Raw genomic sequence first — 21830 nt, 5'->3', positions numbered from 1 at the left:
ACATCACACAAATCCATTCTCATCAACTCCTCAGGCAAAGTAAAACCGTGTCACACAGAAATTTCCTCTGGCATTTGTGAAAGATCAAACCAATTGGAGGTAACTGACACTTCCAGATTTGCTTAGGAACAGTAATTTATCAAGTTCAAGTATCTGATATAAGGTTCAGTGTAGCATAAACTGATTATAAAATACAAGTCCAAAGAGATGTCATAAGTTCTTTTTATTTGAATAATAGTAATTATAGATGTACACGAGTGATAACTCTTGTTTTCAAGAAACAGTTCTTATACATTGACTCATTAATTTACAGTTCATTTTTATGATACAGCCCAATGAATATTAACACTGTGAGAAAAGTTGATCAAGGACACTATACTTCACAAGAACCAATTGAGAAAAACACTAGCTGCAGTCTTGTAAATTTATAACTAGTGAAATCATTCAAATATAATTAGGAGTTGACTATTAATGTAAGACTAAGCAATGACTATTAGACAGCCTGCACCAGGATAACAACTCCCCCACCCCACAAAAAGACTCAAATTAATTAAGAGAAAGTTTACCTAACATGTCAGTAGCTATCTTGACCTTTTCCATGCTAGCCATTTCTGGCATGTAGATCTCAAAGTTTTTGTGAGTGATATTGTTTTTTAATGAAACGACTTCAGTCCTGGGAGGAAGCTCATAAGGTTTAGTTTGCTTGTGCAACTTTTCTTCTCTTAGCTTCATAATTTCCTGGAAATGTTTTTGCTCCTGTAACTCTTTATCTTTCTGTTCTTTGGCTTCACATATTGCATCTTCTTTTTGCCGGATTTCCAGTTCTTTCTGCCACTGTTACAGAGAAAATATTTCACTATGCATAGGATTTCTGATGAAAATATATATGTTTAGCTTCTTAAAATGAAGATTCTTATATCCAATTTTCTCCTTAATCTCTTTATAGATATTCTTCAGGAATCTTATATACTCTATCACAGTAGAAAAGTGCATGAGTCATGTATTAGAACATATTCTAACCCAATGAAAAAAGAATTTCTTCAATATTTTTAAACAAAATAAGTCACTCACAAGAAAATGTAACAAATTTGCATTTCTATATCCCAAACGTTTTAACTTTCTTCATCAATATTGATATTTATATGACAGCATGGCTCATAAAATGCAATACCAAGCTAAAGCAAAACAAAAATGTACAGAAAATATAAATTAAAATAAAGGCAAAAATTGTGGTATTATTCCACATGAGAACAAAAACTAAATTAAAAACTAAGCAAATGCTCGTTCTCCCAAACACAGCAATAATACCTTCAAGGGATGTATCTTAAAAGATCACATTAATTAATAACAACAATAGTATAGTTGATGTCAAGAACCCTAGGAATCAACAGTCAGTGTTGGAAGTGATGATGGTGACAAGACAAATGCTATCATGAGAAACCTTTTCCCCTTTGTAAAACATTTCATGAAGGAAATAGTTCAAAGAAATGATAGATCCTCTTTAGGTTGCGTAAAAGATTAAGGAGAATGACTCCACATAACCACTGCAAATTCTTTAGGACATTGTTGACACTGCTCTTTCTGTCACCTCAAAACAGTTGGTGCATACATACAAGTGAAGACTAAGCTACGCAACCAACGAAATATAAGTTATAGATTGTTATATGAATGATATTGTGAATCAAGACTATTTTGCTATTTGAGTTGTATGCATAAAAATAAACAGAACTAAACCTTAGAATTCATAACCTGTGCATCCTTGAAGAAAGTGATTGTATAAAGGGTCTAAATACTAAAGAAAAAAAGATTAAAATCCAAAGCACAATATCACACACACTTAATATATAATCTCAGTTAAATTTTAATGACAGAAGAAATATAGTTACCAGCTTGTATTAACATTCCATCTGCACACAGTTATTAGTCACATAATTGGTTTCTCAGAAACCATTTTTGCATGAAATATAAAGAAAATTGAGATAAGACAGCCAAAAAATTCAGGCACAGGCAAATATTCATTATTGAGCTTAGTCCACAGTTCTATGATTCTCTAGAATCTCACACAGATTTTTATTAGTAAACTATATCATAATCTAATAATTTTTAAAACCATAAATTTTATATGGCAGTACAAAAGTAGTAGTTGATATAACCATGATAATATCTACAAAAACAATTAATGTACCTTATATGATTTTATTTTAAAGACAATAAAACAAAACAGAACAGAACAATGCAAGAACAGGAAATCAATAGTGGCTATCATAATGTCTCTTGTTTTCTTCAAAATAGTTGCCCATTAGCATAAAAAACAAAAGGAGTTAATGGAATCTAAAAACAAAATATGAGAGATTTAAGTGTACCTTGTACTTTGTCTAGTATTGTGAAAAGTCAACAGAGGATTAAATCTTAAAAACTGTCAGTAAAATAGTTTCTCATTTTTCCAAATCAAATTGGTTTATAAATGCATTAAAACATATGAAAGCAGTCAAGAAGAAGTATCATATTATTACTGTGCAGGAGACAGCTTTTCTTCTTTTCACCTGTCCTTGGAAATTAGCATGCCTGCAATTCAAGATAACATCAAAATCCTTTACAATGGCTAGGAAAAAACAAACTATTTTTTTATTTTAGTTGAACATGATGTGTTCAATTTAGGTAAATCATTGCATTGTCTCAACTTTCCCTTGCCATTGCAGTAAGTGGAAAATGAAAATACTCGAAGTATTTTATAATACTTCATTATATATAATGAAGGGATATAAAGGCATCATTTATTTCTGTATTCATCACCTTTATTCATTGATTCATTCACCATGCTATGGATTATCACCAAAGTGCAAGGTACCTTATTTCCTGCTGAACAGTGTAGTAACTCTCTTATTCCTTGCATATTACAGCCACTCAAATGTAGTCAGTTAGCTCAGAGGGAGAATTATACAAGTAACTTTTGGAATGAGTTCTTATTTCTCATCAATACTATAGGCCCCTGTTCTGTTCTCCAATTTTGGTTAAGGATCATAAACTAAGAATCTGATAATCTATGAAAAAGCAAAATAGTAAATGGATGAGAAGTCTACAAATCTGGTTTTATGCACAGACTCAGTCATGCATACTAACCTCAAAACTTTGAGCAAGCACCTGAATTATAAACCACTGTGTTATTCTTGTGGGTAAATGTTTTACAGGATTGTCATGAGCATTAAATCAAATAATGTGAAAATATTTTGCAAAATATAAATACAAAGAACTACTTCTTTATTCATTTGAAAGCAAATGGTAAATATATGACCATAAACCTTCTCAAATAAAAAACTACAGACTATTTTATTAAGCTACATATCAATTTAGAGCTTATAAAGTTTTCAAGCACATTTTCAGACAGAATTCTTTTCCTTTTAGCTACAGTAGAGGCAGCCCCATGGTAGTGATTACCAGATAATGCATATAACTTTGGAAAGAAAAGGTAATGTCACTAGTCTCTTTTCTCTCTTTCAGAATATTTCCCTGTCTTGTTAAATAGCATTAACCATTTCAAATTCACTCAAAGATTTATGTGTAAATTCTACATATAGATTTGTATTAAAATCAAAACAACATATATATTCATAGTATATAAAATATATAATGTTTGTGTGTTGTTACGTATTGTAATCTATTCAAGATCATTTTGTTGAAGTAAATAATTAAATACAGAAATTTAAAGTTATGAAGCATTAGACATTTTTGAGAACTCCCTGTGTGTATAATATATAGCTTTGACAAACACTTTATTAGTGGCTAGTAGAACAATATTATAGCTCCCAATTACTTAAGATACCAGTCAGTTTCTAACTCCAATACTTATAACTATTGTTAGAGCGGCTTAACTATTAGCCAAGTAGAAATAGCTATTCAATGTGATCAGTAAAGGAGACAGTCCTCTATTTTTTTCTTAAAAGATAACTAAAAGTGTGAAAAATTAAAATTTGATAGATAATATTGAGCTACTTGTAATAAAATTAATTTAAACACATTTATGTGTTATTAAATCCATGTCATTTGAAGAAAAATACAGTCTTTCTCTCTTAGTGTAGGTCAATGGCTTAAAAGTAGACACAGAATGATTAGTATTAGATAAGAAACTATCAACAAAATATAGCAGAATGGATTAAAGTGTCTTATGTGAATAGTACTAAATTATCATTGCTTGTTTTACTCATACCAAACCAAAGTGATTAAAATTCTTTCTGATTGTCAAGGGTAAAGAATGGCCACTGAAAACTGAGTCCAAAAGTTTTTTGTTTCATTATTAGCACTGCACTGCAGAAGAAATCAGTGTGCAGTGTTCAGTCTCAGATTCTTGTCACAAGAAATGAGTGCTAATTCAGGAAACGGGATTAGGCTGGTAGTGCAGGAATGACAGAAGGCCAAGTTTTCTGTAATCCACTGAAGGCACTGAGTGGTAGAGAATCTCGTACATCTCATTATGTAAAACAGAGTCAGATATAATTAAGTTTGGCAATGATCAATTAAGATTCTACTTTAAATGCTGCATGCTAATATTTTAGTCCAAAAACTACATTTTACAATCCCAACATGCATTCAAAGAACAAAGCTTTTGAAGTTAATTTAAGAAAGTCATTCTTACATGATGGTCAATAATTTTTGCCAATTCTTTATCCGCTTTGCTGAAGAAATCTGGGTATGGAAACATGGGAAGTTCTGAGAGAGAAGGATTTTCCCTTCAAAAGAGCACAAAAACAGATCCAAAGTCAGGTATATATACAATTACGCTTTTTTCTCCTAGAAACATATATTTATAAATCACAATTCATTATTATTTTCACTCTACATGATTAACATGAAGTACTTACATGGTGTAGACTGCTGAATGTAGATTTTAGCTTCTGTAAGCTGTTATCTTGGGTTACCAGTACCAATGTTTGAGGGTAGAGTGTTACCCTCTATAACAGGAAAACTAGAAAATTATAAAAAGGTATTCTTTGCAGAGTGGATGTAAATACTAAAGCTGGTCAGTAGCAAAGGAGATGTTAAGGATATGAAGGATTTATGGAGCCGTGAAGCTGACAAGGCCTACTGAGGATCTTGAGTGTCTATCCACATACTCAGCCCTACTAATCTGGAAGTTCTGATGGAAGCCTAAAGCCAAGAATTTGATCTAAAATATGCTGGAAAAGATGTGATTCAATACTTCTCATAATACTCAGGGTGAGATCGCGGTAGCTTACCAATACCTTGATGAAAGCTCTGGCAGCACAAAGCTAGCCCCCAAGCTAAGGGAGATTTAGCCCCAAGCTAAGGGAAATTAGCCACATAGTAACTGTGGTGTTAAAGCTATTTAAAGAAATGGTGCATATTCAGAAATTTGTGAAACAAAAATACATAGCAGAGGATGGGTTTTGAAAGAGAGAATCTGAAGGAAAGGCCCACGGAGAAATCGATCTTGAAATTGTACCATATTCAAAAAAAGTCTGATCAATCTTTTGGACTAGAATGTGTAACACCGAATTTTGTTCAAGTTGTTAATTATGCCGGTACATTCTTGACCCTTTTCCCATGCCCTCTTTGTGGCACTACGTCCTATTGCTCTACACTGTGCTCTGAGCTTACCAGACTTCCATCCACCTCTAACCTAACCATCATCTCTCATGTGGATGAAGGTCTGTGTTTTGCAGTCCCTGTATCTACCACTGCTTGCTTAGTTTAGCCTTATCTCCACATTGGAGCCAGAATGTTTTTCTCCATAATCTTCGACCTCAATATTTCCTCATTCACTTTAGGATTAAGATCACATTTGACAATAACCTTGCAGTGCATGTTAAAAATAGCTTATCGTGGTTTCTCTCAAGTCATTTCTCTTCCCTTTTGGCCTAGATGTAAGTGTCTTTGGTACACAGGCTTTGTAATTGCTGCGGTGTAGCTTGTTCTGCCTCACTATTGCTTGCCAGCATGTGCTTCCAGTCTTTCTCTGACTCTTCTTCCCACACCCTCCAAATAAGTTTCAGGGGTGGCCAATGTCTATTTATCTTTCGTTTTCAGGGTATAGGCTATGAGATTCAAAACTCCCATAGCTTGGAATCTACCATCAGCCTTTCCTTGATCATAATTCAGCCACAAGTTCACATTTATCATGTACCTGTATTGGTTTTATGTTTTCCTGATTAGACCAGGGGCTACATGATCATGGAGACTTTTACTCCACACAGTGCCACAGACACTCAGTGAATGCTCACATGTTGATGTATGCATGAAAGCTACAACATGCTTTAATCTACTTTAGTTTCCAAGCAGTCATGGAGAGTCTATCACACTGATGCCAAAACAGTAGTAATTACTAGAGCAAGATTACAGCAACCTCCGGAAAAAAGCTACAGAGCAGAGTCAACAGCAGGAGTTTAAAGAAAAAAAAAAAAAAAACAAAAAAAAAAACCAATCTGAAGTGACAGGATGCCAGAGAAAATAGAGCCTCTCTCAACAACCTATAATCTTCACAATTACTGTGAGTGGAATAATGTGAGTTTCTCTTACCAGTCATTAAGACATTAAAGAAAAACGTGTCCATAGAAAGCTTGGGAATTGAAAGACATACAAGGGTTGACCTTTGGGTTAATTTATTCATCCTATGAAATTTGGGCATTTCTAATACTCATAGAATTAAACTAAATGCTGTAAAAAAGACAAAGAAGATAGATATTAAAATAATTTAAAGGTTAAATGTATTCAAGCAAGTTACCTTGAAAAGACAACATGAGACACAAAAGTGTAAACATTCAGTGATACAAACTGAAAAAGTGTTTTAAGAATGGTTAAGCACATTCTTTTGTTTTTTTAATTTTCATTTTTTGTTAGTGCATGTTTGCAGTGCACTGCGATTATATTACTTGTGGGGAGTTGCTACTTGCACAAGTGAACATCCCTCCCATCTCGTCACTCTCCCCTCCTTCTACCTCTTGGATTTTATCCTTATAGGAATTAATTCCAGCTCCTCTTGGTAAAAAATCTTTGTTAACTGTACTTACAGTTATTCTCTTGATACTATTATTTGGCACATGCATACTTAATTGCTTCTTTGCCTTTGTCTTCTCTAGACTTAAAGCTGTATACCTACCCAAGATAAAAATGCCTATCTACTGAGGGCCATTAGATAGAACCTCTGCAGAGTATCCCGGACTGCCGTTCAACAGCTACACCTTCTTTCAGCCTAAAGAAACCAAATTTGTCATCGCCCATTTTCCATTCATGGCAATTCAGGTATGTCTTCAGAAGGGGGAATGATACAGGTAGCTGAGTTATATTTAGAAATATTATAGGCAGTCAGACAAGGCTAGGCACTCAAAGGGGCCAGCACAGAAGACCAGATGTCTTAAGACTTTGAAGGAGACAGACACCTCCTGCTGTGGGCCATGTCTCAAGACAAAAGACAAAACACAATGGAACCACCTCCCAAGTATTGATATTTTAAATAGGTATGGATCATCTGAGGAAGCAAGGAGTCACCATCCCAACCCCTTACAGAAAGTCACCGGTGGGTAAGAATGCCTGCTTTCTATGTGGCTCACTTCCCCCTTTGTCCTTGATTTTGTCAGTTTCGCCTGAGTAATTAATCTTATTGGTTGAGTATAGTTCTGTCCATACACATTCCCATGTTTTCTCTATCTTGGACCTATCTCACCTCATGATTTTAAATTCCTTGGAAAAGACAGTCTTTGGCAACCCACTTGGGACTCCTGCCTCTCAGAATTTTTCTTTCTCTCAATAAATATATTCTGCTCTTAGCCTCCGTTGTTCTTAAAATTCATTCTTCAGTTTTAGAGAACATGAACTCGTACTGGACATATAGAAGGCTGGAAGTTTCACTCCCCTACATCAATTATCGGAAAAATGAGTGGAGGACAAAAGAATTTTGATGAATCTTAAACATGATATTGTTTTGATCTCTTACGTTAAATGTGAAGTGGAAAAACACTTCCAGAAAGATAGTATGTGAGATTCTGGCAGGGCAACTTCCTACCTAAGCTCTAAAGGAATCCATTCTTGATTCTCTCTTAGCTTCTGATGGCTCTTGGCAATCCTTGGTGTTCCTAAACTGTGAATAATTTGCTTTCACCTCTGTCTCTGTATTCACATGGTCTTTTGCTTCTGTGACTCTATGTCTTCTCCTTTTTGGACAGGGATACTGTCATTGGATTTAATGTCAACATATCCAAGATGGCCTTAGCACTCACCTAGGTTTGACCAAACTTTAGACAATTGTCCTTTTGGCTCCCTTAAAAAATTTCCTTTAGAAAACTTTCCCTTGTAAATTCTCTCTCAGCCCTTTCAAATGTAAATCTCCTCACAGGCTCCAGGGCCTGGAAGACCTGGAGCCAGGGCCTGGAGTTACTTATTTGAATACAACCATCAGGGAAGAGAACCTCAATACCTTTTATCTGTGGGAAGTCCAGGAGCCTAACCTAGGGAAATGATAATTAGCAAACACATCACAGTGACCTAGCCACACTGACCAATCACTCTCTCTGTTGTCTTCTTCTTTCCCATTAGTTCACCACGATCATTAAAAAGATATGCATACTCCAAGTTTCCCCCCAAATCTCCAACATTTTATAGTACTCACATGCACTAGTAAAAATGAAAATTAAAAAAAAGTTCTCCAGGCTTTTGTTTCCAGGGGGCTAAATCAAACTTCTCATCTTTATTTCACCAGTAAAATGTTCTCTGCTGGTTTAGTTTATCTAGTGCAGTGTTTCTTTGACACTTTCTAATGCAGAGATTATCTTATCTTGAAATCCATGCCTTAATAAAATCTGTCAAGAGCTTTTCCTGAATAATTCACAGGTATAGGAGATCAAGATTTGGATGGATCTTTGGGGAACCAAACTCAACCTACTATAGATAATAAAATGGTAACAAATACTTGAAGAAGTCAGACAATTCATTTCCAGAGAAATAAGTCATCTGGCATGGGTGGAACCCAGAACACTTTTAAGAAAAGAAGAGGTAGCTCATTGATTTATTTATTCATTCATTTAATCAAACATTTAACCTAAGAAGAATACTATTATAAGGAAGGTGAAACAAACATAAAAAGAAAACCTTAGATAATGCCCACAAGAAAAGTGAAATCCATACATGGGAAGACATAACCAAAATCTACAGTGCCCTAAAACACCTGCTGTAAAATAGTAAAACAGAGTTCTCTGGAATGCAGAGGTGGGTAGCTCTGGCTGTGAACTGCATCTGAGGAGGATTCTTAAACTGAGATAAGGAACCTAACCCATCCTAAACATAGACTAGGTACACTGATATTTAATATTTCAGATATATCAGTAAAGACTGTGGAAAGGTTTATTAGGCAGAAATTTTAGTACACATCCAGAGACTGTGGGCCATTGAGAGACAGGTGCATCATTTTCAGGAACAGGGAACATTTTTACTTGTCTTAAAGGGGAGGATATTCTTAGCAAAGGTGGCCCCGCTCCTCCAGGTGAATGACAGTCCATCTTACAGGTACAGGCCCAGGTTTTTGTGATTTTTGTTATTTGGGTAATTTAAACATTCTTTTGATTCTCCTAATCTGCTCCTTTATTGCAGGATAAGGTTGCTGCTCCTTACTTTCTCAGTTAAGCCAATTTATAGGTTTTCAGTATTCTTGAGGAATTTGGGCTGTCAGTTATGGAAGGAAAGGAGCCTAAAGGTAACCAAAGGAACGTTGATATGGATTGCCTTGGGCGACTTCAGCTGGGTCCCTGAAGTTGCTGTCTCCCTAATAGTAAAAGTTGTAGTATGATTTTTTTTGTTCCCTTTTTATCTTTCTTTTATTACCTCTGATCTCAGAGTAGAGAAACAGATTTTGTCAAATATCCATCCAAGATGGTCCAGATATGATTATCATTATGATGAGGTTATGAAAAGATACACTTGGGACATGTTCAGTATCTTTAATACATCAAGGATGGGAAAAGAACAGATATTTACCAAAAAAAATGGGAAAGATGACAACATTCCTTATGCAAAACTATCAATTTTCAATCTCCAGATCTTCCATGGGGATCTACAAGAATGGTGTGAGCATACTGTTGGGCAGGAGGCATTCCCCAAACACATGGAATGCACAAATCCCAAGCCTGCGTACCCTTGCATCTGCTATTCTTACTTAAGACTATATCTTGAAGCATCAACCCAGCAGGTCGAATATTACTTTTATTTTAAGGGAACTATATTTAACACCAGAATTACCCAATAAGAGGAGGATTTTTGTATCAAGTATGCAAAACCCAGAATTCCAACAGTGTTTAATAACCAAATGATTTGCCTTTGAATAAATTCAAACCACCACATTGTACTAACTGAACTTTAAAAAATGTAATTAGGATTTCCCTTTGTCACCATAGAGAATAGTAGACCAATAACCACACAGACAACAATTATTGCAAGAGCCTAACATTACTTAATAAAATCTGTTTAAAAGCATTGGTGATCTGCTGAAACAGCAGGGCTCTCCGTGCTAAAGGCTCGGAGATGAAAGAAACCGAGGATGTAAATCACAGTCTGCAAGATATGTTTTCTAGGGCACTCTTCCACTTACTGTTTGAAGTATAAAGTGAAAATACCAGGAAAAAGAATTTCAATTGAAAGGAGATGATTAGCAGAGCATTTGGTGGACTCATAGGACTGAAAAGGAGTGGAAAAAAATGATTAGAGTTCAGAGCTGCCAAGGTAGCCCACACTTGAGGGACCGAGCTCAAGAGCAGTGAGTGCCACTGGAATCACTAGGGTTCTCCTCAAGGGATTTGCTGAATTATTAAATGGAGCAGGCTGAGAAACTGCACAGAGAAATCACTGATGAGCAGAATGAGAATTTTCAGAGACTTCCCAGTATCGAGGGAAATTTTTAAATTCAGAGCCAACAAATTTGGAGAGGCTTTCATAAACCTCTCAGTTTCTCATCTGGAACTTCTGAAAATCTAAACCATGGAGTTAGGTATTGATCAAGTGTAGCCTTAAATTAAAAGATAGATTATCTTTGAATCACTGAAATCTTTGACTCACTGGTTAAAATGCTCTGCCATCAATCAGGTTACAAAACAGAAGGAAAAGTCACCAACCAGATTTATAATTTTTTGTAAATACATTTTTACATTCAATAAGAAATGATTAGGCATCACAACAAAAATTACATAGTAACTGGAGTTACAAATACGGGTTTTTAAGTAACTATGAAAATACATGTAAATAAGTGAGTGACAAGATAGAGAATTTCACTAGAAAACTGGGCTCTATTTAAAAATTCACTTAGTAATTCTAGAATTGAAATGAAAACCATATGTAAAACTTATATTTAATAATGATATACCATCAAATTTGAGTTAAAAGCAGCTTAGTGGACTACAATACAAGGAAATAGAAATATTTCAAATCAAGCAAAGAAAAAATAGAAAATACAGGACGAGAGACCAATATGGCTGCAATATCAGCACTCTGGGAGGCCAGGGCAATGGTCAAAAGTTCAAGTCTAACCTAGTCAGTTCAGCAACTTACACAGACCTTGTCTCAAAAAAACATTAAGAAAGGCTAGGGTTGTAGCTCAATGCATAGGCTATGGGTTCAATGCCAGTACCACAAAAAAAATTAAAAACAAAAAATCCATTTATAGAAGTAAATTATATAGTATAATTTCATTTATAACTATCAAACCATGTAAAACTAAACAATACGCTCTTAAGAGTGTGTGCATAAAGCATAAAAGAAATGGTTTTAAAAATCCAAGATAGTAGTTCTTTCTGGGATGCATGAAATCCAAGTGATGGGGTGAGGAGCGATTTAGAGGTTCTGGTTTTAGTGATCTTCACTTCTTAATATGGGAAAATTTTGGAGATAGATTTATTATATTGTTACTAGTACTAGTTTTATTAAACTTGCACATATACATTATATGCTGCTTTATAATGCATGTACAATATATATATATTATGCATTTGACAATAAAAAAAGAAAAAAGCACGTTTTTATCTGAATGAAACATGTGCTGGAACAACAGCTTGCCTTGTGCAGTAACTGCCCACTTACCAAAAATGAGAGCTACAAAGAACTTGTGTATAAGCAATTTGATGCATATGGATGATAATAAGACCTTTAAATATGAAATACAGCTTAACAAAAATCTAAATAGGTTGACCTTATATTGGAGTTGCTGCTAACACCTTTATAGAACTGAAATTAATCAAAATGTCTAAGGAATATCTCCAACGTCATCACCTAACCCATTTCTTAGCTGTTCTCTAGGAGGCTAGAAGCTCTGAATTTTTTCACTAAATACAGTAGCATCTCTGTTCAACCCGGGAAACACCATTATTTGGAGGCACTATGAGGTGGTAGAGAAAAAGGGAAACATTGGCTCCCTTCAAGCAAAAGTTGCAGAAACCAAGACCAGAAATTGGAATTAAAACTCACCACTACTATTCCAACGCTTTGAAAGTCCCTGAGCATCTCACAAATTTCTCCCCTAAAACTCAGGCCTGAAAGGTCGGTTTATCCTTAACAAAATTAGATCTCAAGCTGAACCATCTGTTAATTCTTGAATTCCATTTTTTTTGAATTTCACTTCATTATTCTAGGGACCTTAATTCATTCCAGAAACCAAGCTTTCAAATCTTTAGCGACACACTTAACTATGCTTTTCACATTGAGGAATCTACCCGGTCACATTTAATTTTTCAGCACGTTTAAAAGAAGAGTTTAAGCGGTAGGTGATTTTCTAGGCATCTGAAGGGAAGATTTCTATCTCGATTAACTAATTTTAGTTTTTCTTTTGGAAGAGCTGATTAATGTAAATATTAAATTATACCTGAGTATACTTTGATCATTATTTGTAGTTTTTTTACTGTAATTATGTTGCCCAAATGACAACTGCGTATAGAGGACACGATTTAAAGCACAAATATTTATGAGATAATTATGCAAAGTTTTAAAAATCTAACATAAAACTAGTCTCCTTCGGCACTTTTCAAAAGAGCTTATTTTAAATTGAATATTATTTTTATCATACCTGCGCACTTTAAAAGTATCTTGTAACTATGCGATTGACCTTGTTTTCTACTTGCTGTATTTTAAAACACTCCACAGATACAGTTCATAAGGGAGTGAGAGTTTAAACAAGTTACACCCTCACCCCTCCAACATAAACGCCTTGGGTAATGACCTTATTCCTGCCTGGCATGAAGAACTGTCAGTCAAAGGGCGCTCCAGGGTCTTGGGCTGCTGACATTCCCAATGATCTTGTCCCAGGGGCTCTGTCTCAGACAGCAGCTTCTATAGTTTCAGTCTCAATTTTCCTTGCCAGCCAGACTATTGATCTGATGGTTTCCATATACAGCTTCTGCTGCAAAGTTTTAGGTCTCACTTTCTCAAAGGCTGTAGCCTGCAGAAGCAACTAAGTAACTTATGGTTTAGGCTTTTTTGAATTTTAATTTCTTTTTAATTCACTGTGTCAAAATTTACGATGGATGTGTTCCATTGAAACAATTCATCCTGTGTTCCCAGACATGAAACCTTGTAGTGCTGGCCCAGGAAAGTCTGCAACCACCGTAGCATTACAGAATCACATTCTACTGCAGTTTCCCTGTAAATCAATGTATCTGTTAAAGTACAGTCTTTTCATCAATCCCATTGTAAATACTAATTTATGTGATGTCAAGGCAGGGTTATGACACGACTGATGTTAAAAATATGTCAAAAGACAAAATAAGAGGACATTATGCCAGCAATTTAACAAAGCAGGAGAATCTGTAATGTGTATCTGGGACAATATTTTTAAGGCCAATCTGCAAAGAATCACTGAATAACATTGCACTATTACCTGAGTATGTAAATAAAGTGTCCACAGAAGGACATTCTCCATGAAGAACATAGGATTGTTTCTATTTGGCATATGTTAATTTGGGTATCTTACAGTCTTTGGAACTGGCTTTTTGCTCCCTAGTCCCAATATATTGCCATCAACCTGGGGATGCTCATGTCTGTTCTCTGTTGGTATCACCATATTTTGCAACCAGTACGCCCTTGTTTCTTTAATCATTTCTTCATTGTGGAGGAATACATTCTTATAAATCTTCTTAAAATATAATGCATCAATGTAAATAATTTGAAACTTCATGTATTAAAAATGTCCTTATCCCATACTCTCGGTTGATAGATTAGGACAAAATCATATTCAGGTATCATTTATTATCTGAATTCTACCCAAAATGAAGAGTAAGACAGATTTAGATATTTTTAAATGTAATTCTGTTAACTATTTTCCATGAATTTAAAATAGTTGAAAACAAAGTTCTGGAAAGATGTTATTGTCCGTCAGTGCATGGAGGTGACTGTTGCACGGTCTTCATGCTTCTGATGCTGATTTCAAGGAATCCTATGCTATTGAGATTCTCAGGCATTTTTAGTGATCTACTCGTCCTCCCCAGAGCTTTACTTTTAAGGGGGGCTTATTGGTAACGTTACTATCTCAATGAAACAACTTTTGCTTCTTGCTCACAAAAGTATGATGCAGCTTAAAAGGAACTTTCCTCCAGCCAATGCCCTGAGAACTCAGGCTCTTTCGCCCTGTGCTGCTACCATGCCAATATGTGGCATTAAAGGTCTCTTTGACCAAAAAATAATAATGTGGAACTGGTTTGTAACTGCTTTGTCACAGAACTGTCATGTCACTTTTACTTACAATAGTTTTCCCAAAAAGGGAACGATTCAAACTCACGGTTTCTAAACCATGGCCTTACTGACCCTTGTATTAGTCATTGCTTAGCTTTGCTGTAGGGACTGTCTGGTGTGTTGTAATATATTTAGCAACACCTCTGACTCTCTTGACAAGATGTCAGTAACATGCTCTGTTACGACAACTGGAGACATCTGTGAGTATTGCCTAGGTCCCCTGATAGAAATCATCCCTCGCGGAGAACCACAATTACACTTTAGTTGTAAGAAGTCATCTGGAGAAAGCAATGGAATATATGCAGTGTTTGGATTACTAATGATCTCTGGCCATGGAAGTTTTACATTTCCTTTTCTTTGAGTTTTTCTACTTTTACAACGAGGTGTATAGTGGGCACATTATCGTCATGCCCCCCAATATTCCTTACCTCCTGGTACTTATGCTTTCTTGTCATTCCCTCTCCCTGTGGAACTGGATATAACAGCAGACCCTGACATACTTGAGTTATCATTTTCATGATTAAGTTTGTAAACACTCTTTATTTTTCTTCCTTTGCATGAGTGCTGTGATATATCAAGTTGCCGTACTGGAGAAATCAACAAGTGAATGAGGGTGAGCTGTGGCAAATGATCAAGAAGTCTCTGAAGTTTTCTAACAATTTACAAGAAACTAAATCCTGTGTGTCATTTGTGTGTTATCTTTGACGGTGAGTTTTTTGTTTTTCACATGAATCTCTAATACTGGCCACCATCCTGGTTAAAGAAATGTATTTCTAAATCAGTGATGGCAAAGCTTTTACAGCTTTCAGTAATAACAACCGCGTGCTATGGCAGGTGTGCCATCGGTTCGCCACCACTGTGCCTAAATCAGTGAATCTGGCAAAGCCAAATCTGGATTCCTGATCCATGAACCTGTGAGATAGTAAACGTATGCTGTTTTTAATTGCCATGTTTTGTGATTATTTATTACATTTCAATGGATAATTATTACAAAGTAACTTCTATGAAATTCATTTCTGAGCACTATTTGCATCCCTTATATATGTAAATTTGTCATTATTTCTTCAAATTTAAATAATCATTGATAAATACTTCTCTTTTGTCTTTATTCTTTTCCTGAAATATTGTTAATTTTAGTTAGAACTGTGCCTCCCAATTTACACACTTTTCCACATTTTCTTTTTTGCCTGTACTCCAGTTTCTGAGAGAGCTCTTCAAAATTATCTTTAAAATCTTCTATTGAATATTAACTTACTCTGTAATGTTTTTAATATCTAAGTACTTTATTTATTTACCATTTACTTTCTTATTCTAAATATTATCTTTTTATAGCCTTCCTTTTACATGAATAAATTGTTTCTCAGAAGATAATTGTTGCAAATTGTTTATTTTTTAAATATTTCTTCTGTTCCCCTGCTTCAGTTTTCTCTGAGTTCCATTTACGTTATATTTGGGTCTCTGTATATTAGGTCAGAGTATTTTTTAAAATTTGTGGTAAAAGTCTTATTTATGTATTTATTTATTTGAATATGTGATATATGTGTGTATGTGTATGTGTGTGTATTTCTTCTGTGATTTTGGGGGTTGAACCCAGGTTTATTCTACCACTGAAGTACATTTCCAGCATGTTTTATTTTCTTATTTTGAGACATGATCTCACTAAATTGCCCTCAAACTTTTAATCCTACATCATTTAAAAGTATATTTGGATCAATTTTAAGTATTCATATCCATGAAATCATCATCATATTCAAGAAACTGAAAATAATTGTCCCTCCCCCAGTTTTCCTCATGTCCTTTTTACCAGTTGTTTTGTGTTTAAGAAGAAAACAACAAAAAGACAGTTGGAAACTGTGGCTGAGTTGCTGGACCATGTTGAAAATGACTTGCTTTATGAAGTGACTGGGTAGTGATTGTATTAGCTACGTATTGCTGCATAACAAATTACCCCATAATTAGCAGCTTAAAGTAGCAAAGATTTATCTTCTCACATTTTTTCTGGGTCAGGAACTTGGGCATAGTTTCTGTCCGAAGGTCTCCACCAGGTAGAAATCAAACTGTTATCAGGGGTCTCAGGTATCTCACAGCTCAACTAGGAAAGCATCCCCTACATGTTTATTTCTAGGACTGTTGCCAAGCCTCTGGTACTTGCTAGCCATTGGTGAGAGACATCAGCATCACCTGGCCTTCTCTTTAAGGCAGCACAAAATACAACAATTAGTTCACTAAGAGTAAGCGAATGAGACATTCAGAGAGGCTTTGTAGGCAGAAGCCACAGTCATATTGTAATGCAGCTTTGGAAGTGGTATCTCATTGCTTTTTCCATATTATGCTCATTAGAAGTCCACACAACACTCAGTGGCAGAGATTGTGCAATGACATGGAAATTTACTACTTGAGGATCATTGAAGGCCATTTTAGAGCTGTGTAATACAATAGTGAATCCATTTCCTTGCAACTCGCACAGGTCTGTATCCATGAGCCTTTTTTCTTGCACTGGTCAAAGGCATCATTCCCCTCCCTGGCATGTGTCACTCTGAACACAGTGTCAGGAAAAGGGGGTGAAAGTGGAAGTATTAGATATAGATAGAAAGTGCAGGCTCCAAATGCACCTGTTCCATATGAAGTCTTTACTGAATTCAGTCCAACAATCTAAAAGATTTTAAGCAGTAAAATAGTATGATCAGAATTCTTTATCAAAATCAGTGCTGTGATACTTTTACAGATTGAACACGAAATGCTCAGCGATGTGGGACTATTTCTGGGCCAATGGAAATAAAATAGTGATGGTGATTACAGAAGATTGGAAGAGTAGTCTTACCAGAGAAGCCACTGATTACTGTGGCAACTGAACAGATTTGGGGGACGGAAAATAATGGTAAGTAATTGACCATGATTTTCCCCCTTTTTCTGCATCTGAGTGATTTAACCATTGATAGTTTAAAGAATTAATAGTATGAGACTTTTAGCCTTAGGCAAAACTACTAAGAATCCCTAAATATGAATATCAAACTATAGTTTTATTTCAGAAGCAATCAACTATGACATACTGACATACTGACACGTTTGTATAATAGTTAAATTATTTGTATTTGTAATAATTAGGACCAAAACTATAGTTTGAAAATTATTCACTCCCTTAAAATAGATATTGAGCTTATAATACTCCTATAATGTGTGTGTAAGAACATGCATTCTTAAATGACCTTGCCTTTCTTATAGTATATCTTTTCAGTGGAATTTGATCAATGAGACAAAACTAGATCGTTGAAAAATGGTGGCATATCCCAGAAACTATGCTTTCTATTTGGTAATCTTTAAAAATCTAGGGATTGGCCAGGGCTATAGCTCAATGGCACAGTGCCTGCCTGCTAAGTGCAAGAAACTTAGTTTGATTCCCTGTGACAAAAAAAAGGTGTCATTAGCTCAAGTTGTATTGAGAATCTGCCAATATTTAAAAAAAAAATAGGAGGAAAGGCTTTTCAGATTTCAGAATTGGAAAGCCAGGAGTTCTCTTTTCATAACTATTTGCTTGTCAGGCTACACATGTCCAAGAAAGATAAGGACTGATCCTACAGCACAGACGAGGTTATTCACCCCCTTCCTAGATCAACAGTTCTGTATTCACAATCAGCTTCTGCAGAGCACAAAATAATTTAAAAAGTAAATAGAATAAAACTGATGGATATGGATTATATTTCATCATAGAAAGGGTACCTATCACAAATAAAATTTATTGAGGGAAGAAAAGGAAACAGAGAATTAACAATAAATGCACTGTTCAAACATCCGAGACCCAGATAGAATGGACAGAAAAAAAGGTCACATCTCAGCACATTAGATACATTAGATAAAAACATCCTAGAGATCCAAACTAGATTGGGCACTTTATCACCATGACATTCAATTGTTCTACCTAAATAAAGGCTTCCAATACCATACAAATGTCTGAACAGGGACATTGGACAATTTGTAAACCCTGTCTATGGGCAAATACTAGTCCTCCACAGAGCATTCTTCAGTCTATGACAAATTTTCTAAAAAGCTTTCAAATAAACTCTAAAGCATTGCAGGACAAAAAAATTGATACATCATCTCAGAATTGTTATTATTAAAAATATTTACACAGAAACTGGAAAAAAGGTATAGAATACTAGTCCTTGATTCATTTAACATGAAGGAAGATATATCTATAAAATATAAGAAGAAAATTATAAATATAGAAAAGTCAGAGAAAAATGTATAAATATAGAAGATGGCATGAAAACAAAAATTTCCCTGCAGACAGATACCAGTGAAATGAAAGAATTTTTTTTTAAAAATAGAGAGGATGATGTGAGAAATATCTGTGATATGAACAACCAATTTAAGAAAATTTCTAATGTTTGGAGGAAAATAAAAGAGACTAGATTACTAAAATAGAATAAATGTATGTTGGTGAGCATAAGAATTATCAGTTCTAAAAATCTGGAAAAATTAGAAGAGATTCCTAGAGGCAAGTATTACTCTGATAGCAGAATAAAAGAATGATCCAACCAAAAAGGAAAACTATAGGCCAATCTCCCTAATGAACATAGATGCAAAAAAATCTCAAAAAAATACTACCAAATTGAATGCAGCAAATCATCAAGAAGATTATACATCATAACCAAGTGGGCTGCAGGAATCCAGGGATGGTTCAATATACAAAAATCAATAAATCTAATACATGATATCAACAGAGCCAAAGACAAAAACCACATGATCATCTCAATAGGAGCAGGAAAAACTTTTAATAAAGTCCAGCACTCATTCATGATAAAAACCCAGCAGAAATGGTATTTACCTCAATCTGATAAAAGCCATCTATGGCAAACCAACAGCTGACATCATAATAAATGGACAAAAACTGAAAGCTTTCACTCTAAATCAGAAGTACAACAAAGATGCCCACTCTCACCATTCCTATTCAACATAGTTCTGGAAACATCAGCCAGAGCAATTAGACAAAACAGAGAAATGGAAGGACAGGAAGAGAAAACAACAAACTCACTGAAAGAGACATTAGGGAAACTATACCCTTCACAATAGGATCCAAAAACTGAAATACTTAGGAATCAACCTAACCAAGGAAATAAAAGATCTATACATTCAAAATTACAGTGTTCTGGAAAATGACTGAAGAGGATATCTGAAAATGCAAAGATAATTTTTACTCATGGATTGGAAGAACTAACATTTTGAAAATGGCCTTACTCCCAAAACTGTTATACAGATTTAAAGCAATCCCAATCAAAATATCAGTAGCATACATCACAAATCTAGAGAAAAAATTCCTAAAATTCACTTGGAACCAGAAGAGACCTAGAATAGCAAAGGCAAACATGAACAACAGAGGCAAGGCAGGAGGCACACGATCCCTGGCTTGAAATTATACTACAAAGCTACTACAACAAAATCAGCATAGTACTGGCCAAAAAAAAAAAAAAAAGATCTGAGGACCAATGGAACAGAATAGATGACGCAGACACAACTACAAATGCACTCAGCCACTTTATCTTTAAAAAGGGGGCCAAACATATCCACTGGAAGAAAGATAAACTCTTTAATAAGTGGTGTTGGAAAAATTGGCTTTCCACTATCAAAGACTAAAACTAGACCCATGCCTATCACCATGCACTAAAGTCAAAATGGATCAAATAAATATGTAAGTATTAAAACAGAAACACTAAATCTATTGGAAGACAAAGTAGGTAAAAATCTTGAAAACATAGGGATAGGCAGAGAGGTCATGAGAGAAAACCAAACTGCATGAGAAATACTCAAAATATCAGCAAATGGGATCTCATCTTATTAAAAAAATTTTCACATCAAAAGAAATCACCAACAAGTAAAACTCACAAGTTGAGAAAAAAAATTAGCTAACTCTGTCCCTCAGACAAAGGAGTTCTCTCTAGAATATAAGGAATTGAAAAAACTCAGATTCCCCAATTCAAAGACAAAAAAAAATGGGCATCTGAGATGAATACACATTTCTCAGATGAAGAAATACAAATGGCAAATAAATACATGAAAAAATGTTCAACATAATTAGTCAACTGAGAAATGCAAATTAATACACTGAGATTCCATCTCACCCCAGAATGAATTCCATAGAAGGAAAAAGAAAAATTAAGGTAAATGTGGCTTGTATGATACTATTGAAATAAAATATAATTTAAGAGAAAGGAAATAAAAATTATTTGTTAGAAAATTGCAAACATCAAAATACCAGGAGTTGCAAGTTTACGTCAAAGGAAAATTAAAGACAAAATCATTAAACTATTAAACAAAGAAAAGCCAATATGGTGATAGACATCAATAGTCCCGGCATTCAGGAGGCTGAGACAGGAGGATCACAGTCATCAGTTCCAAGACTATCCTGGGAAAAACAGTGAGTTTCCAGCCTGAGTTACATGAGATGCTTGTTTCAAAAACAAAACAACCCAAGATAATTTTATTTGTATTTTGGCAAATGTATTTTAAAAATGTTAAGTTCTCCATTGAATATTTCCATATACACTTAAAATGACTGGAGGAAAATAATAAATATAGCAATTATCTGAAAGTCAGATGATAATAATTTGTATATTCACAGTACGTAGTTTTATGTATTTGTTTCCTTCGATTTGGAAAGGAAAATAAAACTGCCTAAAAAACTTCTGTGAAATGCCATGGTTTATATATAGTTTTTAACAACTTCCATCCTATAATATGTCTAACTATCCTTTTTAAAATCTTTTCTATTCTCAGATATTTTTCTTTCCAGTTTTTTGTCCTTATAATTATGTAGATTTAATTACTTCCTTTTCCTAGGAAGTTTTTTGTTTGTCCTCTTTATCCTGGTCTTACTTTTACAACTATTTGCTAAACATCTGTGTGTGATTCCCTCCCCTCCATCCCACCTGCTGCCAATACTATAGGAGATTGAACTCACAATCTTCTTACTGAGCTACAACCCTAGTCCTTTTTACTTAGTATTTCCTGACAGGGCCTCAACAAATTTGAGTCCCATGTAGGATGCAAATTCGCTATCTTTCTTCCTCAGGCTCCCAAGTGTTGGCATGTACTATCATACCTGCATATCTTAGTGACATCCAAAA

General features: G+C 34.8%; 1 protein-coding gene across 1 annotated transcript in view; it reads right to left on the bottom strand.

Moving 5' to 3' along the window:
• Positions 1-208: 208 nt before the first annotated feature.
• Positions 209-21830, bottom strand: part of Tmem232 (transmembrane protein 232) — a 201397-nt gene continuing 179775 nt past the window's right edge. The window contains exons 12-13 of the mRNA XM_063235601.1: positions 4631-4724; positions 209-834 (exon numbers count right to left, since the gene is read on the bottom strand). Coding sequence (XP_063091671.1) covers positions 547-834; positions 4631-4724 — 382 coding nt within the window. The 3' untranslated portion in view covers positions 209-546. The remainder of the gene's footprint in view (positions 835-4630; positions 4725-21830) is intronic.

This window comes from Cavia porcellus, unplaced genomic scaffold (assembly GCF_034190915.1).
Source record: "Cavia porcellus strain 051 isolate PalLab524CR breed Dunkin Hartley unplaced genomic scaffold, mCavPor4.1 scaffold_2, whole genome shotgun sequence".
NCBI classification, from domain to species: Eukaryota; Metazoa; Chordata; class Mammalia; order Rodentia; family Caviidae; genus Cavia; species Cavia porcellus.
This window is presented reverse-complemented; position numbering and strand designations above follow the sequence as displayed.